This window comes from Temnothorax americanus, unplaced genomic scaffold, assembly GCF_048541705.1.
Source record: "Temnothorax americanus isolate GAGA-0224 unplaced genomic scaffold, ASM4854170v1 Scaffold22, whole genome shotgun sequence".
In the NCBI taxonomy this organism is placed as follows: domain Eukaryota; kingdom Metazoa; phylum Arthropoda; class Insecta; order Hymenoptera; family Formicidae; genus Temnothorax; species Temnothorax americanus.
In genome coordinates this window covers 3,631,420-3,657,839 of record NW_027509360.1, presented here as the reverse complement: position 1 = coordinate 3,657,839, position 26,420 = coordinate 3,631,420, and the positions used below count along the sequence as shown (strand labels likewise).

Genomic DNA, 26,420 nt, shown 5'->3' with positions numbered 1-26,420 from the left:
CGACATTTTTACGGCACGAACGTACGATGAAACGATTGTTATGCCGACAGTTTCATCCTGCTCAACACAGGTTTGTAAAGTACTTGTCCTTTTATTACAAAGTGACGTGGATCCGCATATCGAAACGCGAGGCATAGGGGGGCTCTCTGGGGGATTTACTCTTTTATGTATATAATTATTTATATATCATCAATTATAATGAATATATAGTTATGTACAATATTGAATCTCATTCTTTAACAATAACATCAACAACATGATTAAACAACGTTCCTCATTGGTACACAAATTGTAAATGTACAGATAAAAAAGCATTAGATGAGGTCAATGAGGTGGCGTACGCTCAGCGCGCCATTAATTTCCTCTTCTTTTTTTTTACATTTTTTTAAATCCCCATATATATATACTTATATCTTGAACCACTTTGAGTTCTTTGTTCGATTTTTCATGGGCTTATATACTTCAAAGTATATACTTCGTTTAGACACACACGTTCCACATACACACAAATGCGTCGGATTTGCTCCGCGCGACGCAACGAGAACATGATGACGGTTGATGATATCGATTGAATCGGTGCGTGATTTAAACCTTAAACAGAGTGCATGAGTGATTCGCGACGCGCGATTGGCCAGCCATAAATCTCTCGCACAATTTGCGCATTGCCGAATAATATAACTGATTTATTTTAAAATAATATGGCGAGGATTATCGTAATTACGAGGAAATCGCTTTTCCGGGTCAATTTATAATCTTTCGTATGTCAAAGAAATATAGTAAATTATGGAAACCTTAGCAGGAGTAAATCAACAAGTGTCTTTTAAATTTTGTCATCTTTTTTAACTCGGCTCGCCCCGCGCGACGCAAAAATCTCGACCAATCATCTAAAACTCTACACAAGGCTCCAACGAGTTTTCTTTTTTTTGTCGCTTGATAAACGACTTCCACAAAATCTAACGCTCGAATTTGTATTATTTTCGTATAGAATCGCATCAAGGCGAGACAGAGCTGCCGAAACTTTCTCGTAGCTCACTCCGGCGCTCAAAACGCGAAGGACTCGCTCATATATTCTCATAGTTCACCGACAAATGTTCCTTCATCGAAAACTTAAGAAATAAAAAGAGAAAACATCGGACTTTCTTGAGAATAAAAGCGATATGCATGAATCTCTAATACGTGTTTATCAATCGAGATTTTTGTCTTACAGCTTTCTCCTAGCCAATTTTTCTATCATTTATTTTGGTGCATCGATCGTGGTCTCTTTAACGTAAAGAAAAAACAATTTGCGAATTTGCAAGAATAAAAATTTCTAGCATTTGTTCTCGCAATCCCTTCGAGACAGTTGTCACATTTTCAAAAAATTTCTCAAAAATTTAACAATGGAAAACGCGAAATTTGTCTACACAAAGTGCACTTGAAAGCTTGATCGCGAAAGATAACTTTTTGCAATAAATTTGTAAATAATTTCTCTTTAGTAAAATTTTGAAAAGAAATTATTATTCCGCTCTAAATAGCAAAATTTTAATTATGAAATAAATGTTTATATTTCCAATAATTTTTTATTTATCACAATAAAAAATATCTAAAGCAATTTAAAATTTAAACTCTTACAATTTAAATCTTCAAAATACTTGAACTTTGCGACACTAAACTTAAGACCATTCACGAAAATTGAAGAATATTTCTCTCCTAATTTCCATTTTTTAGATACATTGTGTACTTGGCATTCTATAATCATCAAAACTTTCTTATTAAATTTATTAAAAAAATTTCTTTTACTTATTTTTAAATTTTTCTTGATGCAAATAAAAAACAAATTTATATATTAACGAGTTTTTCATCCTGTTCTTTCCTCTCGCAATCTCTTTCTTACTCTTCCGTCTCCTGTTACTATGATTGAACGTTTTAATCTCATTGTCTCAAATCTCGATTTGAGATGGGCGGCTGGAAGAAAGAGGAAAGACAAGCAAAGATGCACGAAATTTGATCGCTGCGAAAATATAATGTCTATTTATGTGAGTACAATTCCTCTTAAGCTAAATCAGTTCGGAAACGTAATTCTGCAACCGTCGTTCGATGTCACAATATTTTAAGACGAATCTCGAATTCCATTATTTTAAACTTGAAATATTTTGAACATTGTGAGAAAGAAATTCTGTACTACGAATGTATGTATATGATATATTTCATATCATTTTTTTTTACAAAAATATTTGCTTTAAACAGATAAAACATCTTATGAAAGAGAAAATCCGAAACATCTAATTGCAAGCCGAACTGAATTAACAAATGGAATTATAATCGTCATATAATGATCTAACAATGAAAATTTACATCTTCCTCTGATATATACCTTATGAATATGCTATACAGAATTCTATATTCTTTGAATAAAATAAATTTTATTCGATATTGACACATCAAAACTTCGAAATTTTGTAACCGACTAATGTATTCCAGCGGTTCGTTCCGTGGTTATAAAAAGTATTATAGAATATCAACTTTGAAACTCAAAGAAACATCTCGCTCGACGAAAATACACACGCTTCAAAAATAGTTTTGCACCATTCAAATTTCTAAATTTTTAAACTGTACATGTAACCATCTTCTAAATTGCATGATCGAAAAGATAATCCATCAGGTGAATTAATTAATAGCAAAAAATATCAATTCTTCTGTCTCATTATCAATGCATGAATATGGCGTAACAGGTGGTGCAAAACTATATTTGGTTTGTGCTGACAACGAAGTATTTTCACAATGCAGCTTCGCGTAATCCGACGACAAAAGTTAGATATTCGAACGACAAGATACCTTTCTCGCGCGAACCGCGAGATTTTAAGACCCTGCGTGAGCAACAACCCTTGGACTAGTTGCACCGACATCGTCCAGCGCTGAATACAATTAAGTTAATTTTCCTTATCTTTTAATATTCAAGTGATTAAGCTGTTCATCTCCGTTCGCGTTATCAATGCCTGCCTCTACAGAGGAACGATAACTCGTCGACCAGAAATTAGCCCGTTCGGACTGTCAGTGCAGCTCAGCCCTGTGCGACCGGCGCTATGTGTCCTTTTGTACTTGACAGGGTGCGTGTCCACTCGCGCGCCTCGCCTTGCTTATCCTTTTTTTCTCTTTTTTGACGCACTCGAGCTATACATAGAAAGTTATGTACAACGATATTAACATGAACTGCAGTGGCAGTGAACAGTGCACGTGGATATTGCAAACAGCAGCAGCAGCAGCAGCAACAGCAGCAGTAGCGGCAGCAGCGGCGGCGGCGGCGACGCCGATGATGACGACGACGACGAAGACGACGACGACGACGACACGACGACGATGACAATTATACAAGGTGTATGCGTAATACGAAACACGGCAGCGACTACCACAGCTAGTTTCTTAATCTGTCTGCTTCGCAATTCCCTTTTTCTCTCTCTCTCTCTCTCTTTCTCTTCCTCTCTCTCTCTCTCTCTCTCTCTCTTCTACTGCTTGCATCTTCAGTTTGCGGCCATCCGGTCTGCGATCCTGTGGTGATCAAAGCGCGAAATATCGCTGTCTCGCGGCGGCCGACACGTAGCCTGTGTCGTTTATCGTCGTCTCGAATTTTTCGCTTCATTTTTCGTTTATCGCTTTTTCCGACTCTATATTGCAACTTTTCTTCCGAAGGACAGTCCCACGCATATGCTGTGCAATCTCCGATTTAATTCTCAACTTTGCATGTATGTGCATGTATATATACATATAGAAAGAGAGAGAGAGAAAGAGAAAAAGGGAGAGGGAGAAACAGAGATGTTTGATGTGTATAAGTAAGTACATGTATGTAGGTCGAATTGTGGATTCATGTGATTGCGCGTACGCGATGATGTACATGTCTGTTCTCGTACGTGTTCGATTACATGTGCGTGTTTCTTTTCAAGTATGAGCGATAGGATCCGCGTTGTACGCGCGCACACGTATGTACGTGTAGCAAGAGAAAGAAAGATAGAGAGAGAATGTATGAAAGTCAGCGAGAAGAATGTACATGTGTGTGTCTGTGTATGAAAGGAGAGATATAGAGTATTTATGTATATATGTGTATCCGTGTAGTTCTTTTACATGTATATTTTTCTTCTTTCTTTATATATATATATATATATATATATATATATATATATGTACGTCCGTGTATATATACACACGTGAGTTTCACAAAAATATATAAAAGAGAGAATGTCTATGCGTGTATACATATATATATATATATATATATGTGCATATATACCTATAATGTATATATACCGATATATAGACGATTTATACTTAAAGTTGTGTGGAAAAGGGTATTTTATCGTAGTTTTAACTATATGTATATATGTATACGTATATATACATATATATATGGAGCCTGTAGAAAGTGCTTGATTGAGATTTTTTTCCTTTCGGTTTTAGTCGTAAAACAAGACACACGAGGTAAAGGTTGCGCGTAGTAGTCCGGCACCGTCCACGAGAGTCCGACGCGAGATCGGGACGAGAGGAGACTCTCGATGAGGGACATCGACGAAATCGTGTCCAGTTCGCTGCACTCCTCCCCCTCCTCCCGTCATCTCGTCGCCCTCTCACAGCACGTTGAACGACGGTGTTCTCAGGGTTACGTATTATATACATTAACACGTGCCGGAAAAAAAAGAAACCGGAGACTTTTACTGTGACGGCGATTGTTTTTCCGTTTTCCACCGCGCAGGATACCGCAATTCCACAGCGCTCGTCGAGGCTAAGCCACGTGCTAAAACTTTAAGCTATACGTTCCTTTCTCCCGTCCACTATCCTCTTTCCCAGCCGCAAAGGATCGATAGGGGGCTTAATAACACAGTGTTACGCTTTGCGAAATGTCTGATTCAGTCCTTATAGAATTATCTTCGAACGAAGATGATTATCTCGAATAAAGAAAGAGAAATGTGTAGCTACCCTCGGACCGCATAGCATCATGCCGTTTTCCGTTGCCCCTTCCATTGTCCCCCTTTTCTCGCACATCTTTCTTCATCCCTTCTCCTCGTTTCTTCGCTTTTTTGATAACTTGTTCATTAGGCTTCTTTTTCCCGAGTCCTCGTTCCGGCGATTGAGCATCACTCTCGAGATATTCAATGACTCGGTGAAAACGATTTCCATGCGGGGCGAACGAGGTGAAACTTCTTAGGAGTGATCGAATCGGCGAATATATATAAGCGTTGTTATGCACTGTCGCTGTATGTATCGGTCGATCAAGGAAATGGATATGATTGCAATCCGCCTTGTGAACGATAACTCGCGATAACTCGTTGATAATGCGCGACATCAGACAGTGGTGTTCGTCGACGAAGACAGGACAGTTGTAGGGACGACGGACTGCACGATGGTTTCTAATGCATGATTAGATGTAAGAATATGGTCCATCGGTGAGGGCGCTACACAGCAACAATCAGGAGGAGTCGTCCTTGCCTCGGGCACCTCTGCTCGGCCTGTATTCAAGACCCGGGTCGAATTGCATCAACACGAAAACCTAGCAAATTAGAAATAACGAATCGGTAAAGTAATTCGAATTGCTTCTTATAAATTAATTTTGAAATTGTATACAATTTCTAACTATTAAGTTACAGAGCTAGTAGTTACTATTATAAATTGTTGGATTTCTATATTTTCTCGCTGTTATTAAATATTATATTAATAAATTCATTATAAATTTAAAAAAATACGTAATGAGATTATCAAAAACGTGATACCTGATCTGTGGGTAATAATGTGAAGTCATCGGGTGGATTTGTGATCACGTATCGTTTGGAAGAGGCGTCGCACGACGAGCTAGTGTCTCGAAACCTAGAAGATTCGAGTTAATGTCAGCGAATAAGAAAAAAGATAGCAGTGAAACACAAGCTGAACTATAGACACCAAGTGTAACTAATTAACTAATCAAAATTGAGCTAAGTTAAGCTAAACTAAAATTAACTAAGCTAAACTTAATTAAACGTATGTGGACCGTATGACGAAAAACTAAATGCTAAATAAACAACAAGATGATAAAGACAGAGAAAGAGAAAGAGAAAGAGAGAGAAAGAGAAAAAGTAGTAAAATGATATTTTTTGGATGAGGGCAACTTACAACTCGTTGCTTTTCATTACTTTCTTTTTTCATGATGCTTTTCATGATGCAAAAACGCAAAATGTAAAAGGTGTGCGGCAGAAAATCATAAGTCATATAGTAAGTACGTGAATAGTAAAAGGTAATAAACGGCGGTACAATAATGGCAGCAATCGAAGTGGTCGCTGTTTTCGAACGGCGGTAATATGTACAAATGTATAGAAATATATGTACGTAGGGTAATCCAATAAATACCATCGAGAGAGGGAAAAAAGTCCAATACCTGTACCTGTACAGACCAATGCACAGCATTCCGTACGACTTTAATGCTGCGACAAAGAGGTCACCGTACTTGCCTCCCTCGCCATATTGAGCCAATGGCCCGTCGTACAACGCGATCTGACCAACACGACACCGATCCCTATTAGACAGGCTATCTGCCGTACTGCGAATCAGACAAAATATCGCGTTTAAATATCGTTGAAAAATTCTCCACGTTCGGATATTATCATTCCAAGATCTTACCTATACCCTCCCCTTAAGCCTGCCCCTTCAGCCAGGATCAATTCCAACTCAGGCGTAGCTCCACCGGTGATCAGTGACCGAATCAGAGTCAATGCATTTTGGTTGAAGTATGTCTGCAGAAATACGTAAAGCTTTCGTTATGGCTAGTAACATCTCGAGGAACGAGAACGTCAATAAACTATTAATGCGAATAAATAAGCCTTGTGAAGTATATTATTGACCGACATACATGTATACACACGACGGTCCCCGAAGCATTTTTAATACTGACCGTTGACATAAGGGAATCCAATACGCTGACTGCAAAGGCAGTACCGCAGGCAAAAGGTTGAGTGAGGTAGAGTTCCGTGTCCGGGTCATCGTCGTCGTCCTGGTCAAGGAACTGCACGTTGCTATCATTCACAAGTTCTGGAATAGCGACAAAAGAACCATGAACAAAAATAAGTACAGCTATGTTTGGCATTCAACACGAAGATATTCATGACTCTATTCAAGACTCTAATCAAGAAATACAAAATAACGACGATTTTTTAATAAAAAATAATTTCCTTTAATACTGTAATTAAAATGTCTAATTATGATAGCGTTTAGCAGTCTTCATTTTTATTAGAACGATACTGAATACGTAGAAATGTGATCCTGAAGGTGGTTTGATAGGATCTCTCCCGTTACCTGTGATCATTGGCACATTCGCTCCATAAACGGATCCCCGTCGCTGCAAGACGATCGGGCTACCAACTGCGATCAAATTATCTTGTTCATTATCTGCTTTAATTTGCACTTTCAATTTAACAGCGTGGTTTTAACGGAAAAACTAGAGCTCCGCTTCCCACAAACGACAATGATAATATCGTACCTTGGCTAAGCACGCCGATTGTATCGTCAAAAGTCATGGCCTTGATATTGAGGGATGCGAGGATGGCCTCCTTGTCGGCGAGGGTGGGGTCATCATTGCTAGGCACTTTAGCCGACAGGATGCAACACATGTCGCACAGATTCACGTTAACGGCACGCAAATCGGCTCTACTCAATGGTGAACCCTGCGAAACGTTATTCAAGCGAAATAAAAGCTGCAGAAAAAGAATTCCCATTGCGAAATTATTTCTCATTATGTTCATTTCGCGTTAGCAATCAATTCATACCGTAAGCGATTTTCGTGGCTTTCATGTTCGAATTTGGTAACATTGAATACGCAAATCTTGTTTAATACGCATTTGAATGATAATATACGGTAATATTATGTATAATATAAAGTATACATAATGTCCCAGATTTATCATGCACCTTTCTAAATAAGTTAGATACAAGAAATACAACTACATAATAAATACATTAGCTGTGCAATTTCGTCTTATTTCAAGCCATTAATAAAAGGAACTGTAAAATTATCTAATTTATATCAGAATAAATTAAGATCAGAATAACTTGTCAAATTGAATTTTTCAATATGTAATATTTAAGTAATTATTCTTATATGATCTTTTTAATTTGCGACTCAATTGTTTAAATATATAATAAATTAAGAAATTGTTACAAATAATGATTTTCAATTACATTTCCTTAAAAAGATTTACTTCTAAGTTCATTAAGAAATCTAGAGCAGGAAAAAAACAAACATTTTATTTGTAAATCTGAAACGTCCTGTATTATACGACAATAAAAAAAGTCTCAAAACGAGAGCAGCCTCCTCACATTTAGAACCGATATCTTCGGTAGATTCTGCAGCATTTTCCATTCGCGGCGTATGTAGTCCACCGATCCAACTATCACTACGTGTTTAAGCTCGTGATAATGAAAATTGGAAGCTCGTAATGGCATGACAAGGTTCCTCAGTCCGATGAGGGGCGAGTCGGGATCGGCGAACAGGCAGACAACGACGTGCCCGTTAAGAACTGTCATCGCCGCCTGGTTACGATCCAGTATGCAGTCTTCGAGATTACGGGAGGGGCTCCAATGAAACATCCCCGTCGAATCGTACTTCATCTCGGTCTTCTCGAAATCGAAATCTTTCGCTTGATCGTCAGCGATCCCGACCTGAAGACCGCCGTTGTTGTTAACGTTCGTGCCACCCGAGGCTCTGCTCGTTGGCCTGGAAAAAAAAACCGCATTACGATTATATGAACAAAGTTACAAATATGACACATCTTTGTAAATGGTAACAATAATTATCTTACATTTATCGGTAGAGAAAAGTAAATTGGTAGAAAATTGGTAAAAAAAAAATATTAATGAAAAGAATCACACTCGAGATTTATCTTCAAACTCTTGTAAAATTGATCAAGACCGTGAAGCCACACTTTCGCATGCATATCGTACGCATCGCATCATTTTCTGTCATCTAGCACTACTAGTGTTGTTACTTTATATCTCAGGACGAGTGTAAATTGGATAACCAGTAACTTGAATGCAGCAGCAAGTATCAAAGAAGAAAGATATAGAAGAAATGTTCGGAGATCAAGCCCTCGTACTGCATGCTTGTAAATACATTGTTTGTATGATAAAGGTTTAACTAGAATTGTTTGTTCCGATTATAAAATTTGCAATTTTTATTTAGAAATTTGTTAAAACATTACGAAGTCGACGTTTATTGCGTTCACGCGCGCATCTATTGCTTCCTCATAGAAGAAGCTTTGTTTTCGAAAAAAAAAAATTTGTTTTTTTGAATGTGTTCAGAATGTTTTAAAATGTCAAAAAATTGCAATTTAAAAAAATGTCTGTATGTATGTATGTGTGTGTGTGTATGTGTGTGTGTATGTGCCAAATTTACCGAAATTTCTATAACTCCAGAACTAATCAACCAAATCTTAACGAATTATATATGAAATAGGGGTAGAAAAAACTGAAGAATATAATAGAATTAATAAAAATTGCTAATAATCAAGGGGTTCTTTTTTAATAAAATTTTGAATTTGCAGAAATGTTTGTTTATGCTTTAATTTCCGCAAATTTGGAGATATCGATCTATTTCTAATTTTATTATATTTTTCAGTTTTTTTTCTACTTCTATATTTCATATATAATTCGTTAAGATTTGGTTGATTAGTTCTGGAGTTATAGAAATTTCGATAAATTTGCTTTAACTTCCGCAAATATTGAGATATCGGGCTTCTTTATAGTTTTTAAGTGTGCAAGTAGAACCCTTTGCTCACAAAGCTTCCTCTATGAGAAAGCCAAAAAAATAAATACTAATAATTATACATTAAATAAAATAGAAGCTTCCTCATATACATTAAATTTATACATTAAATAAAATAAGCTTCCTGTAATAATGAGGAAGCAATGTGCAAGTTTGTAATTTGCACTCTTTTTTTTAATCTATTACGATTTCACACCTCTTTCGTAATTAATTCAACTTCATGATTAATTCAAATTATCTAGAGCAAGAAAAATGTCAACGTAATACTTTTCCTTGAACGCAAAAAAAATACGCGATTTTTCACGCATTCTGGCCGAGACGTAAACGGCCATCAAAACCCGCGTTTCCCACATGTGACACCCATGTATTTTTACGAGCGTCATTAATGCCAGTGTGGCGCATGTTTTCTGAGATTAAGTATCTTCGTAAAACTCTTATGGACTTCCATACTTTTCTTTTTGCAGTCGCGCTACGTGACATGTAATTGCAATGCAGTACGCAACTTCGAAGACGTAAAGATAATGTAGTATGCAAAATTTAACACGGAAAAAACTGCCCGCGCTTGTGGTATTTATGCCCGGCTGTCGTTACTAATTTATTTTCTCGTGAGACTAGAATACAAAGATTGACTATGTTGTACATCTAGTTTGGTAGATTAATAATTGGATTAGTTTTATTAGATAAATTATCCAATTTTAATCCTTCTGACAAATAATAACGAAGTAACATTTAATTAGACAAAAATAGTAGAGCTGATAAAACGTAGAAAACATCAAAAATTGATTTTGTAAAAAAAGAAATTAAACACATCGAAACGTATAACTGTTACTACTGACATCAGAATTGATTACATCGTGGTGATTAAAACCTAAATATTAAACAGAGTATACGTAACGTTCTTAGCACGTCCTTTTTCGTAAAAACAAGATGCGTATTGGTTTAAGTAAACATTCTATTGTAGATTATATATCGAGAGCATCACTTGACATGCAGGGAGCATGTTCATTATTATTAACACAACCGTGGGATAAAGCAGTCGCATAATCACGTCACAGTACAAGGTAGCGTTAACAACAGAAGCGTACATGAGCTTTTTGACTTCGTAGGCGAGATGGTAGCCAGCGTATGCGGACTCCTCTTGCGATCTGGAATCAGAAGGTTTGCGTAACGTTCGATCTGTTCTCAGGTGACTCTCTCTCTCTCTCTCTCTCTCTCTCTCTCTCTCTCTCTCTCTCTCTCTCTCTCTCTCTCTCTCTCTCTCTCTTTTTCTTTCTGATATGGTCCAGTTGATGAAGGACATAATGATGACAGTGATGAGTGATTATTCGGCAATTAAATCAAGATGATTGTCCAATTAAAATTATTTAAAGTGTGAAAGGAAATATTGCGACTTAACACGTCACGCGATCTTGTATCACTTAAAACGATCTGGCTGTAAAGGTCCAAGTTACGTGGCAAAAGGCATCAAATCTTGGAATAATAACAAAGAGAAATTGCAGAAACTAATCTAGCGGACGTGTAACAGGTTCATCGGAAAATGTCAACGACCACCTGTAGTCTGTAGTTACTCGCACCATCCGGCAGCGTAGTAGTACAAGTGGCTGTCGTCCTCGCGCGATTTCTCTCGTGATTTATACGAGCCGTTTGTCGTTCAAGTTTGCGGCGCCCTTTGTCAACAATTGAACGAAAGGCTAGAAAGCATCTATTTGTTTCCGACTGACATACTGATTCTGCATCTCATATCATTTCATTACACGACGTTAGCACGTTAAAAACTATGAAAAAAAATTGCACTTTTAGAAACGTAAGAAATCAAATAAACGATCAGGAGTCAGCTAGTCGATTTACATGTCAAATCGCAATCTTCGCTAATATATAAATATTGAAACTATTCTCTCGATCGTAGATTGGGTGATTCTGGATCGCATCGAAGATCTCTACCGAGAATCGGCACGTTAAACCTTGGGCGGGTTATATGGCTTTTATGTTCGACAGTTTTAGGAACATGCTAGAAAAATGCTAATGCGGAGGTCGTTGATACATTAATGTGCAGATCATCCTAGTGCACTCGATCAAAGTGGGACGTTGTCTTATTAATGGATTAATATTATTTAGCTAAAAAATACACGCATTTACAAAAAAAAAGAACATTACAGAAAGCGCATATTTAAAACTGTACATTTTACTTTGCAATATGTATAATTAGGTTATTCAAAATACGTTGCCGATTCGTCAATTAGAGAATATTGCAACATATTATTATAAATACAGGAAAGTTCTCACGCAAGACAACTTGGTAAAATTCTGTCTTGCTTACCGTCCGATTCGAGTTCCGTTACAATTTGAATAACCTTTGCATATAATACGCGTGAAAAAGTCGATGTAATTCTAATCGTGCAGCTATGTAGAATACATGTAAGCTTGTAATTGAAGTAAAATAATAAAATGTAAATTAATAACTTGTATACGACAGGGCAGAGAAAGATTAAAGCGTACTTTAGGAAGATATTTACGTTCAAGCGACTCAGTCAGAGAAGAAAGCAATTCTCACTGTTTATAGAAAATACGTGTCGGTATCAAATGTCGAGTGCACTGTAAGTCTCACCATAAAGTGATATAAAAAAAAAAATATTAAAAAGCCCGGGCATTGTTGTGGGAAGATCGCTTCTCGCCTTCTTATTGTTAATTCTCAGTAGCGAAATTCGCATATGTTGCTTTGGTTGGGTGCAAAACAGAGGCGTATCATTGAGTACTCTGGTCAGCAATGATCATGGATGAAGGTATGCCTTCTTACATATAATGGCGATGTAAGTGATCACATGTTTTTGAATGCGTATATGTCAGGTGATGATGAAATTGTAATGCGCTACGGATAATTAGGTACCTCTGATTATACTGCTGATTCGGGCTGGACAGACTGTCGTTCGTCGCTCGATTCACGTTCGGCTTCACCTTGTTGACCTGCTTCGTCGAATTTATCAAGGTCATCCCGACGGAGTTCCGATGATTTCTCATGACTGCAACGTAAAGAGATTATTTATTAATGATTTTATTGCTGCAATAATATTAATGATACAAGTTTCAAATAGCTTGCAATTCAATTGCAATTAATTAACAATTAATTGTTGTAATTAATTAGCAATTAATTAATTAACAAATTAATAAATTTAATTAACATTATACATATCGTATAACTGAGACTTACCATTCGGATCGTCTCGTTCGCGGCTAATTTCACCTAAAATAGATAGAACAGTGCGTTAATTCCAAATATGAGCATCCTATTTACCATCGATGGGCAAAGCAACAATGATTAAGACAATTAGAGTGTCACACTGATCGTGACCTAATTTCCCCCATGACAGCGCATATTATTTTCGTGATGATGAGCCTACAGCCCCATGCTTACAGGCGCGCATACTTCACCCAACACATGTATTTTGCATATGTCAAAAAATTAATAATTAATAACGACGATCAAATCAGAAGTCCCTTAATTGCGAAGTTTCCAAATTGTTATAAATATTTTAAACATAATGTAAAATACTCTTTATATAAAATAATTATTCCAAAATTTTTTGTTATAAAATGTGGCTATACATTTGTTATAAATTTGCATGTATAAGAAAAAAAGATATAAATTCGTTTGTTATAATTTTTATTATAAAGTAAATGTTGAGTAATTGTTTCCAAAAATATATTACTTTCTTTAAAGTTTAAAATTAAAGACAAAAAGAAAATTTTATTCAGAGATTTACATTATGTATGTAATAAAAGCAATATCTGCTTCAGAAATAATTGCAAGTTATTGTGGCGCTATGAGTGAGAATTAACGAGGGACAACATATATGGCGCCTGTTGCGGTAGTTTCTTGAACAACCATTTTCTGCAATGATGAAACGAAATTATAAAGTGGATGATGTACACACATATTCGCCAACAAACACAGATGTTACCAAACTAAAACTTCCATATATTGAAACCATTAATCTACCGTGCTGTGTATATAGGTACAACTATAAATCCATCTTCAAAAAGTTGAAAGCAACAAGATACTGCCGATTTGAAAAGCGCGTTTCAACAAAGTCAACGACTCAATGGAATAGACATTCTAAATGTATGAGAGAAAAATTTCTATTTACGATACACAAAATTTAAGGGGAGAAATTAATTTAGCAAAAATTACTTGAGCTAAAGTAACGTTTCTCAGACTTGTGTTGTCAAAAAGTAATTCGGCTCGATAAAGTAGTATGAATATTACGTTAGAACAGGTATTTATTAGAATGGAAGAGAGAAGAGGATTTCGACATGAGTTTGCATTTTACAACACATTTATACGTACATTTAGTTCGTAAATTGACGTGAAAGTATGAGAAACATTTATGTGATCAAAAACAATTTACTATACTTACGCAGACGAGCACCAATAGATATTCCGAACATTTTATATAATTACGCGATTTTAATTTTTCAAAATATAACTTTGGCATTATTACTTTATGTTAAAAAAGATTCTTTGATATCGCACCTTCGAAAATTTTTGCGATTTTATGAAAAAATTAATTTACAGCAAAATATATTCTACAATAAAATTGTTAGTTGAAGAAAACAATTGTGGATATTACGTTTGGGAAAATTGCCTGTTCATTCGCTTTTTCGTAAAAACAATTATATGTATTTATGAATACATGATAAAGCAAAATAAATAAATAATACCAAAAACAAGTTTTGTAGGACTACCGAATGCTATTGCAACTATACTAAATTGTGTTTTGTGCGCAAACTAGTTCAGTGAATTTCAGAAGACTTGAAAATATAAAATCAAATAATTATCTGACTTCTTATAAATCATAAAATATAGGACATAATTTTATGTAATAAAGACAATTCCAAATGGAATAGTCATTAAAGTAACGTGACATAAATTTATAACTTTAAATATACACTACACTAGAAATAAAATGACGGAAAAGTATGAACAGGTATCGAATCTATTAAAACAACTTCATGCAATGCTGTCAATAATGGAGAAAGTAGTACACACGAGAGCAGTGCATTAACATGCACAATCATAATTAGAACAAAAGGCTGACATTTCATTACTTATCAGGTTTTTTTTTTTTCACTTTCTCCAATGTTTCAGCAACACAAAATTAGCGCGTTAAACTTCAATAAAAGAAAAAAAATCTTAATCAAACACGACGTATCAAGAACCTATCGCTCAAGCGAGTTTTGACGAAGCGCATCAAGTGCGGAAGATCAAATTTCCGATGCCAATCGAGAGCAGTGATTTCTTTTTAGGATCGTCGTATCTACTAATTGTCAAACACCTTCTCGTTAGTGTATATTCATGTCGTATTGCCAATCGAAATTAGAAAGGGCAGCTTGCGAGACTGTAGCATGGTTTTTGATTGAGGTGTAACTGTACCTCTTACGTGAACCATCTTGGGCAGTTCTGGCGGAGTGAATGTGGGGGGAGGATGGTGGTCGTCTGTAACAAACCACTACACATGTTAGCTACCCTAACTAATTACCTAAGGCCTAGTCGCTACTCTATCGCGTTGGACAGTACTAAATCTGCGTTAATAACTAGAAGCGAAGTTCCGTTTCAGCGTCGCACGACAATACTGATAATTCGGAAATCGCGTCAGAGAGATTTTATTATATTTACTAAACAAAAATTGCAAGAAGAGTCTTTCCTTACCTTGCGCTAAAATCTAGGAGAATAACGAGATATAAAAACATCAAAATTTGATCATTATATACATAATATATATGTATGTAAGAGCCATTGACTAAAAATTTATTTATATATATATAGATGTTAATATATATTAAATCAATATATATATATATATAAAATAATAATAATTAAATGTAAGATATGACGTTTACGATATCAAGCTGAAACGGCCTTTCAGTATTGCGCTAAGAACAAAAAAATAATCGTAAAGAAAATAACCACTAAAATTGTATAAAGACAAATGTGTAATTTTAAAATTCTAACAGCTAAAAATACGGTTTGTGGACAACATGGACGAATTAATGATTGAGGTCAAACAGTTTTTATGAGAATTTTAATATTAAAACAGACTTCGTCCATATTGCCGGAACGTTATACAAGACAGGTACTAAAATCGATCCTACGATCATAAACGTGCGGTGTGCCCAAAACATTCCTAATTCATGCCGAAGATGACGCAAACAGAGAAGACGCGATCGATATCGAGCCAACTTGCGTACGTGGCGAGTTTTGCTTATTTCCAATCAGCGCACGAGAATAAAAACGATCCGTCGTCTCCGGTCACGTCAATAATATTATATCTCGTCCTAAGCATGCAATAATGTAGCCTTACGGAGTGAATATTTACTCGGCATTGTCAGTGCGCGCTTTGCATCCTCCGGGAAAGAGAATTCACGTGCAAAACGACAAAGACTTTGCGAAAGCTCAGGAGGAATTGAAAGAGTGCATAAAAGATCATAGAGCTTGTCTACTAAAAGCGCAAGGAGAATTCTCTTTTTGGATTCCGACGTGAGTTTCGCCGTCCGCGGGACGGGACGAAAATGCGTCGACGATTGCGACCCTATGCGTTTATGTTTGTTACAATTGACATTATCTCGAGGCCGACGGTTGACACGAGCGAGAATAGATTGCAATTCATGCGAAATTCCCCCCTTTACGCACTTACTCGAGGCCTCGCTGAGCGAAATAACGCCACGCTAATTAGAAACTTTACACGTAGCGACTGCTCATCTTTACTCGGAGAATCAAAGTATGTCCCCTTTGACAAGTTCCTTCCAAGGTAGCGTTCTCAGAAATTGCGCAAAGTGTAATTCCCTGTTTTCCTTTAATTATACCCGAGATTGTACTCCCCGGCTTTCTTGGAAAGATGATATATAAACGGGGACTAATGAGCAAATAATTAAAGTCGCCAAATCGAGTTGATGAACGAGATATATTGCGCTTGAAAATAGCGTCAGAAAATTATATTCTCGCAGTCAAATCTTTAGATGCAAAATACAATAAAAAATATCACAAATTTTTCACTGCCAAATATTGTAAACAGGAGCTAGCCTGAACTTGACGCGCAATCTTTCTCCATTTAATTCAACCCATTCTTATTTCACCTGAAATTGATGTAATATCTATCGCAATGTTTTTTTTTTTATTTGAAATTATTATTCTTCAAACTTTGTTTGATTCCTGCACGACGCTCTGTGTTTGAGAACATATATAGAGCATATTTCGACCATGTTCGATGAGATGCAATAAGTTTCATCTCGTGTAACTCAACCTGTCGATCTGACTCGTTTGCTTGTCAGATCAGGCCGGTTGGAAAATGAGGGACAGTTCCGAGGCGGGATGTTCGAGTAAATGTGCAAAAGGTAGTACGCTTCATCGGCGATAGCGCCTGCGGTTGTACAGCATCGCTGAGTAAACCCCGATGAATGTTCGCGTTTTATTAGCCCCTACGCATATCTACGAACGCGTGGCAACGCGTTGTGCGTGCGTATCGCGAACTAAATTACGTCTTCTCGTGAACGCGACCGCGGCCGGGGGAGATTGTACGTGAAATTAAATAATATGTACAGGAAGAGAAATGCATATATAAATGTTAATATACATCCGCGTTCTTCGCTGGACTTACTTGCGTACAAGAGGTCTTCACCTATGCGGAGTGGTGGAGGAGACGAGGAGAGAAGATAGATTCGGACAGATAGACACATATAGAGAGTTAGTTAAAGAGTCTTTGCTTGCGGATCTCGTGTTCTGTCGTGAGCCCGTGCGCGCGCGCGCGCGCGTGTGTGTGTGTGTGTGTGTGTGTTTGTTATTTCTCGCGTGTAAATTACGTATGCGTGTATGTGTGAGTATGGAAGTGTCTGTACGCGTGTGTGTGTGCGTGTGCGTGAATGTGAGTGTGTGTATTTTGACATTTAATGCGATTGCTGATGTGCGCGTGTTTCGTCGTGTATAATATGCACGAGTCGTATAAGATGAGTGTGTATAATGCGCGGCTCGAATGAGCGATGAGAGGTGCCAGTGTGTGTGATATATCTTGCGTTAATTAATTGACGTCTGTCGCGCTTCTCTTACGCGCGCATCGCTCACGTGTACACGTTTATCTAAACATCGTGAAGATGTGATGCTCAGCCGGCAAACACCGATCTGCTTCCGAAAGAGAGGAAGAGGAAAAAAAAATAGTATGGCAATCGGAGTAACGAACAGAGGTCACCAACGTTTTCATTGATCATCTCCGCGCTGTTGGCAAAATCAAATTGTCCGCGAAGTCGCTCCGATGGCCAATAATTTTTTTCACGGGACAGAACACTCGTTGATGTCGTGCGCGACAGTGCGTTTATTGCCGTCAATCCAAGAGCGACGTTCATCTGACCGTTAATAAAATGAATGGTGGTGCGCTAGCAATATCAAGCGTGACGTTGACGCTGAGAGACTCAAAGAGTGTTCTGCGAAACTTTCAAAACACACAGATACGCCATATCCAGCGGTAAAACACTCATGTGTCGATCACGAAACATTTATGACGTCGAAAATATTTTAAAGAATATATACCGAAGCAAATATCAAGTTACAACGACGTTAGTTTCTTTGCGGTATTCAACGATCGTTGCCTCTGCCACAGGACGAGTAAAAATCCACGAGTAATAAAGGGCTAATTCTAAAGTATCTCTAATTACACGTCGAGTTATTAGATATCGAACACCGATGCAAGGTTGATTGGAGGTAGTTTAATACTTTCAAGGCAATCACATCGCCGCCGGTTCTCGATTGCGATTAATTTCATAATTCACTCACAACAATAACCATTGAGTAAACACTGACAAACTTTTAGGAAAACTACATTCAAAAACGACACTGATAGTAGTGTAATATCAGTTGCAAAATAGTTAAGAACACCACACCAATAGGTACTCAAACACTAACGATGTTCTACGCTGGAGCCATTTATCAATCCGAACGAACTTTGGGAGATTAGCACAACGACATTAATTTTGTTATGAAAACTTATCGCGAAATTAAGTAGACCAAGCAAGGATAGAGTGAATATTTCGTATTAGGCGTATGAAAATTCTGTGACACGTTTCGCACGTTGTGCTAGTCTTTTTAAACATGTAAATGGTAATTTTCTTTTGTGTTCGGTAATCTTTCGTTTATAAACCGCGTGAAATTTATCGATAAAATAGATCTTGACGAGCAATTTATTGGGTACAAAAGAATTTATTTGATAGAAAAAAAATTAATAACACATTTAATTAAAGTTTATCATTAAAATTCGTCGTATAATATAAATTTTATAAACTATTGTAAATACAGAAGTTATGAATACACATATTAAGTCTTCATAATCGTCAAGATCTCGAATCAAGGTACAGTGACTTTAACTTTTCCAGATTAGAAAATTTTGCCTTTTGCATAATATACTCGTCAAGCAATATAATTATATAACAAGCAATATAATTATACAAAATCGCATATGAGACCATTTATTTATTTACCATTATTTATTTAAACATGACCTTTGAATCGATCTTATTTGACGTGAAAGATAATAATCCGATAATATTAAAACACAGTTAAAAATAAAGTCCTCAATTGATATGCCAAGACATTATTATATGTAAAATTGTATTGCAGATTTACATTATTTAGATGTTTTAATAAGTATCACAAATTTTCATTACTTTCATTGCTTTGAAATAATTACAATATCATATACCCTTTGTGCATCGTATAAAACGAAGAAAATTTCTTTTTATTTATATATATATATATCATATATAATAATTAAAATTATTACTTTGTCATCATATAAACGTTGATGTTTTCTCGAGTCAAAGGCCATGCTGCTCTGTCCGGAATATTATGGCTTTCTTTTTCTATTTTTCACAATCACACCTCGTTCGATGAATTTACTTAAAAAATCTCCATATTTCCGGGATTAAGATAAAAGAATGACGTTTGATACACAGTCTACACACGAGGGATACGTACTTGCTCTTCCAACCATCTGAACAGCTCGCACGCCTTTCCGGAATGTGGCCACTGCCCGAAGGGAGGAGAACCAGAGCTGTTAGTTGTCACAACCAAAACAATGTCAACCTAGATGCGGGGGTCTCAACGGGTATGGGATCTAAATCCGTGGTCCCGATCGATATGTCACGTTTAGTGCGATTTATCAGGATTAGGATATCACAGAAATTTCCGTATTTTCTGTCTGTTTTTCGATTTAAAAACTCTCTTCTTCTCGATTAAATTCAACTTTAAAATGATATAAAATATTTTAATAAATTACATTCGAGACTAGTTTTAATAAATCATACGTGTATGATTTTAACTCGTGTGGAAATCGTTCATGAAAAGATAGAAGATTGGATTTCGAAACCAAGATCTAATCAAATGTCACTAAATTGATATTTAAATCGCAAATATATATTCCAGCTTTGGCGAAAACGTCGTGCAGCTTACTGTAACGTGACCTTCGATGGAGAGAGTCATTATTAACACTGGTGTTACAATGCACAGTTTACTTCGGCCTACTGTGAGGGTCGCAACATATAGAGATTATAATAATATATCTGCGCTGTGCGGTTATATTATAATGTAAACCTCGCTTTATATTCAGGGAATACGTATTGAAAAAGGAACTAAATATTTCTTCAGAAGTCAATGTCGGTTGCAGAGTGTCGGCGTTGTGATGAACAATAGTTGTGATGTTAGTGAGTGGTGTCAAATATGCTCGATATGTGAGGGGGAAATGAGGTATTTTTAGCCGATGTATTCGATAAACCCTGGGCATCGATTATCATCGTCCCTGTAAGCTGTTTAAGCTCATGGTTAAGCTTATACGTCTTCTTGGTGCTCTTTCTGGTTGCGTGCCGAATTCAATTAATCAACCCGCACTTAGCGACATTGAAAGTTTATCACGGAAACGGAATTCCACGTGCACTAGCAAATCAATATCATACTTAATAACGCACTGCTGCAGCTTTTCTTAGCTATTAAACATTTTTGGAGTTAAAAATAAGAAAAAGAGAGACCATATCATGTGTATTATACTTGAATTACTTCTTAAATAATATTGTTGAAAATTTGACATAAAATATATGTATGGAGTTCTAAATGTACCTTTAATTAAATGCAAAAATAGTTACAAATGCACATATTTGAACAATCGCACAAAATTCTCGAGACGAGCATCTGTAACCATACTTTTAATTTCGTAATCAATATTTCAATTAGCATAATAAATTTAGACCAAAATTAGCACAAAAATTAATTAGCACAAAAATTGCTGCAATACAATTTGATTTCATAACGATTAATTATTTCTTATGTAAGTATGGGGCAATAAGAAAACGTTTTTCGCGAAAGTCAATATTGGAGAGAATGTTATATTTACTGATATTGATACTTATTTATTAATTTCTAAATTTATAAGTGCATAGCTGTATGATTTTTAGGACCACAGCTTTCACGAAAAGCGTTTTGTGCAGAAACATTGCAAACTTTTACATTTTAAACATATATATATATATATATATATATATATATATATATATAAGGTGACCCAAATTAATAATATTACTTATGTTCAATTATACATGTAGACAAAACCTAATATTTTATATACGTTTAACATTGGGTAACCTTATACATAAAAAGACATTCCAGTTCCAAATCGTCACGCTTATTGTCGCAACAATCGCAACATGCGTTCTGTCAAGAAAAGAAATCTCGGCCATCGTATGCGCGTTACACGAACGAGATGCGTGACAATATCTGGAACTGGTGAAACATATGAATTACCAATAAAAGTCCACGTAAGCACACTGAAACCACAGTTAAGAAACGATAATCGTTAGCAAGCCTGAAATACGGTATGAGCAAACTCGTCGACTGGTGTTAGGTGGCAGCCATTTAACGTGAAGACACAAAATATACGACTCGGCAACGTGCAAGAATGCGTTTCTGCGCGAAAGCGGCCATTGTATCGCACTTGTGACGAATGAAGCTAAACACAATACGCAATAATTAATCGATTTTTGTGCGACGTATGACCATCCGACGTATGTCCAACCGGAGTGCTTGTTACTGTCGGCCCCCGGCCTATGTGTCGAAGTAAGAGAAGAAGCGGCGAACAATGTTAGTGCTACGTAACGTAACTGTATGCTACTATTAAAGGGCGATGCTCGATAACTCGCTCAATGCCATCAGCTCTAGCGAAAGCCCAACGATAAACAGTATCGGATCGTACGGATCCGAGTGGCAGAGTATCGTATACGGGGTACTGTGGAGTAAGTGCAGCACGTGGTAAGTGAGACGATTAAGTCCGTCGGTTTGGCTGTTGTACGTTCAGTATCACTTACGCCATCTTACCTCATTACACAATCAAGGCCAACCTGATTCTGCCGGACGCCGAAAGAAGCATTTTCTTAATTTCGCAAACGAAACGTTACGCGAATATTTGCTGCGGCCGCGCGATTTCCCAATACGTGAATATAAAATTACATGCCGCGTCCGGCAGAATGCATTTTGTCAGGATAATAAACGTGGATCGAATATGCTGACAATTGAAACGTCGACTTTAAGGAATCGTCTCTTTTAAAAATAAAAACTCAATATTGTTAATTGAAACCAATCGATCTGTCTGCTTTATGCTGACAAATTCTCGCAGAAGCCGCGACAGGTGGATATGCGTATATGGATACAAAATGGATGGAGGAGGAAACCGGCAACAGGCATACCGTCGAGGTAACTGCTGTAGGCAGTGTTTCCCTTCACCATGCCGGTCTGCATCATCATCATCCCCACATCTGCAAAAATCCAGCGATCGACCCGGACACGGGTTTTGTAAGTTACAAATAAAATGAACAGACACATCATATGTACAACATGGGAGAAAAACGTGAACGGCTTCACGATGCACTTTTTTTTTTTATTTTTTTTTTATTTTTAGTAATGTATATAGCTTTTGCGGAATTCGTATGTGCACGTACGCGCGAGCAGAATGAATCGTGCGTGTGTCACGTATAACGTATGCAAATACTGTAATCCAGATACTAATCACACGAAATTTAGACAGAAATTTGACGAGTAAAATTATATATATAATTTCGTTTGTAATACTGCAACGTAATCATCATATATGAGCTAATGAAATAATAGTGACGAGAGGATTACCGCGATTCCGCGTTGGTTCACGTACGAATTCGAACACGGTATTAGTCACAATATTTACGTTCAATCACAAATGAGGATACACTCGGTACATCCAAGGTATGCAACACTGGAAATAAATAGAAAAAAAGCTCGCTCATCGGGCAAGTTACCTTTCCTCGTCCCCCACCGAAATTCTTTGTAAACCTAAAAATTAACGTTGATCGACATTGCGGATCGCCCGGTGCTCGAGCGGGGCACGAGCACCGGGAACGTTGATTGCCCAGGGTTTAGGGTAAGTTTACCGTTCCTGTATATGGACAAGACTGATCGTGTGATCAGTTAAGCGTAAGTCACTACTCGGGAGAGACTCGTGTGGATATGGTCGTGTACGTGGTCGTGTACGAGTGTACGGCTGATGCGGTATGTCGCGTGTGACATGGACGGAATTGTCGGACAGAGGTGACGCGTGGCCTTCTCCCCGATATGCCTTGAGCGGCATCACCCGGCACGGGGATGTCTCGACGTTTGTGGGGAATGGATGGGGTATGCTCCTGCCATTGGCGCACCACCGGTCGGCGATCCAATTTCACCGGCGATTCAAGAACGAGAAACGTTCGGCGAACGTGAGAACGTGCGTGAATGCGGCGGAAGACGCGCGGCTCGATCGGACCGATCGATCGACCATGAGGTCTCATCGATAATACAGCTAACACGTTGAGAGAGAAAGAAAGGGAGAGCGAGAGAAAGGGGGAGAGAGAAAGAGAGAGAGAGAGAGAGAGCTGGCAGACGATCGAAGAAGATAGTTTTGGAATGGAGACAGCGCGAGAGAGAGAGAGAGAGAGAGAGAGAGAGAGAGAGAGAGAGAGAGAGAGGGTGAAGACAGACAGTGTTCGAGAAAAAAGCTGTCATTACCATTATGGCGAAAACAGGTCCAAATCCGGGGACTATTCATGCATGCAAGGCGAGCGAGAGGATCACACACTAGTAGTGCAGGCTATAGTTTTCGTTCTCGGTCAGGTGGACATGCGCCAACTGACTGGACTTTCGGGAATTACTGTGTTGAACTCGGTACTTCATTTATTTTTCACGTCATTTCTCGCGACTGGAGCGAGCATAAAGGTTTCCGTGAAATGAAATTAATTGATCATGCTCGTCGCATTGCGTGGCACATAAAACCACGACGTTTGACCTATTCGTGCGTAGGCGCGCAATGAATTTTCTATGTAATTTGTTGTAAAATATGTTCCGCTTTCGCGGTAGCTTTTACTGTTGGTCGCAATTCCAAAAATCGTCGCGCATTGGTAAATCTTTTCTAAAAAAAAAAAACAACGAGAGACGTGACGGTGAAAAACGAACAAGTACCCGATTATATGGCATCGCCTTGGGGATTGCGTCTTGCAATGAAGATTAAAAATGCAATCATCGTTGTGCTGATCATCATCGTTATTATGATAATTATTCTCATAATCATCACCTTGGCTTGCAAGAGATCGATTAATGTCGGAGGCAATATATGTATCGATAGGACACAAAGAGAGAGAGACAGACGGAAAAATACAGACAAAGAGAAAAAGTAATAGAGAAAGACAAAAAGAGTTAGAAAAATAAAACAGGAGAGAGGCAAGGGAGCAATGAAGAATGAGAGTAACTTAATAGAAAGACAAAATATCGCAAGGCGCGGAACAGAGTTTTAGTACAGATGCAGAAACAGTAGACAGTACAATCAAGTTAATGTTTGGCGAATGGAGGGGTTGGATCAAGAGCTAGATCGTATACAAAAGAGCAAGAAGATTTAAAAATAAGTGATTAAGAGATAGTCACAGAGATGACAGTAAAGTATCAGACTTAACGAACGAGTGTGAGAGACGTTACCTAAATCCCGGCCCCAGGAGCGCTGCTGCTGCCCCACTAGATCATATATCACAATAGGATGGTCACAACCATGTCACTTCGTTAATAATCGCATTTATTACTGTTATCGCGCTCTCAAGGGCAAAGGGCAAAGTGGGTGAGCCGGCAAAAACCGGGGTGAGCGTGGAAGAGGGAGAGGAAGAGATAAAGAGAGCTTCCTATGTCATCCGTTTGCATTTATACGTTACTTTACGTCGAGACGTTATAATTTTGCGAGTCACATCAAAGGCACGCTCCATCAATATCGATTGACAGAGAGAGCAAAGAATGAAAGGTAAATAGATAGATAGATAGATAGAGATAGAAAGAGAACGGGGAGAGAAACCTCGTGTGAGATTCGCAATCTCTATCGATAGATCGAGCGCGTTCTATGTACAAAATACATCTGTGTACAGTTTATATGTTAGATATATAGACATATGTATATATATATATAATTGGCAGAGAGAAGACCGGATGTCATTTAGCAGAAAATTTGGCAAAAATCGAGAGAAAGGCTGTTTAAAAGATCACTGGGCCAGAAAAACTTACAATTTTTGCACTTGCACTTCTTGATCAGAGTCTCGTCTTTAATCTCGTCGTGGCATGCTTTGCAATAGAACCACGCCCTGGAAATGAAAGCATAAGAGAGGCACACAATTATTATTCATATAAATTATAAAAGATTATTTAGATATTTTTTTAATTAAAGTAAAAAATCAAACAATGAAAAATCGGAAAGTACAGAATTACATATTAGTTACAGGAGATGATTGTATACAGTCTAATTAATAAAATATTATAAAATAATGGAAAAAAGGCAATAAACGTATTATGTCGTAAAAAAATTTTGCAATACATTGCAAAAAATTGCAAACCTTTCTTCTAAGCTATATTACATAAATTATTGTTGCATTTTGACATTAAATGTGTAGTCTTAACTAGTTGCTCGAACCTCTTTAGCTTGCGTTGAATATCGCCTTATTTAAATAATTAGCAATCCTTAACAGAGTTAAGCGAGAATGTGGGTTACTATATATAAATAAGCTCTTCCGCTAAAATCCTTTTAGCGATATTCCGAAATATTCGAGGATTCTTACCGCTTTACTTCGTCAGCAGATTGAGCAATGAAGAATCCCTGAGTATTTGCAGCGATCTTGGCACCACGTGGGTTAATAGAGATTTTACTGTCGGAGCCTCCTTCGCCCTTTATCTCGATGGCCAGCAGCAAGAGCTTCAGTTTCGTGAAGCACAACCTACGACGAAGTCATACGTAATATTCGATGTCTCGATGCAATTAAATATTAAAATAACAAAAAGCTTAAATATATTTTGCTGTGTTTTAATGCGATACACTTATGAACGTGGCAACATTGTATGCAAAAAAGTAGCCAACAATAAGCGACTAGAAATACTGCAAAGATATCATCATGATAATGAGTTGTGTTTCAACAAATACATTAATATGCAATAATATCTAAATAGCGTTGCTTATAATATAAAAATTTTTACAGCAATAATGTCAGTATAATAATTACAAAACATCTTTAACCAAATAGAACATTAGAAACAGATAATTGCGAACAACTCAATATCGTT

At 37.2% G+C, this 26,420-nt stretch overlaps 1 protein-coding gene across 50 annotated transcripts in view; it reads right to left on the bottom strand.

Moving 5' to 3' along the window:
• Window positions 1-912: 912 nt before the first annotated feature.
• The window catches only part of Slo (calcium-activated potassium channel slo), a 100,290-nt gene continuing 74,782 nt past the window's right edge, over window positions 913-26,420 (bottom strand). For 6 of the 50 annotated variants that reach the window (XM_077407248.1, XM_077407246.1, XM_077407247.1 and 3 more), the window contains exons 12-29: window positions 25,922-26,077; window positions 25,374-25,450; window positions 24,804-24,839; window positions 22,517-22,585; window positions 19,764-19,814; window positions 17,401-17,421; window positions 15,180-15,242; window positions 12,957-12,989; window positions 12,636-12,768; window positions 10,837-10,896; window positions 8,308-8,704; window positions 7,472-7,655; window positions 7,288-7,353; window positions 6,887-7,023; window positions 6,616-6,728; window positions 6,374-6,535; window positions 5,736-5,829; window positions 913-5,515 (exon numbers count right to left, since the gene is read on the bottom strand). In XM_077407248.1, the coding sequence (XP_077263374.1) occupies window positions 5,435-5,515; window positions 5,736-5,829; window positions 6,374-6,535; window positions 6,616-6,728; window positions 6,887-7,023; window positions 7,288-7,353; window positions 7,472-7,655; window positions 8,308-8,704; window positions 10,837-10,896; window positions 12,636-12,768; window positions 12,957-12,989; window positions 15,180-15,242; window positions 17,401-17,421; window positions 19,764-19,814; window positions 22,517-22,585; window positions 24,804-24,839; window positions 25,374-25,450; window positions 25,922-26,077 (1,933 nt within the window). In that variant the 3' untranslated portion in view covers window positions 913-5,434. The remainder of the gene's footprint in view (window positions 5,516-5,735; window positions 5,830-6,373; window positions 6,536-6,615; window positions 6,729-6,886; window positions 7,024-7,287; window positions 7,354-7,471; window positions 7,656-8,307; window positions 8,705-10,836; window positions 10,897-12,635; window positions 12,769-12,956; window positions 12,990-15,179; window positions 15,243-17,400; window positions 17,422-19,763; window positions 19,815-22,516; window positions 22,586-24,803; window positions 24,840-25,373; window positions 25,451-25,921; window positions 26,078-26,420) is intronic. The other 44 variants (XM_077407294.1, XM_077407297.1, XM_077407291.1 and 41 more) reach the window with 25 other exon arrangements.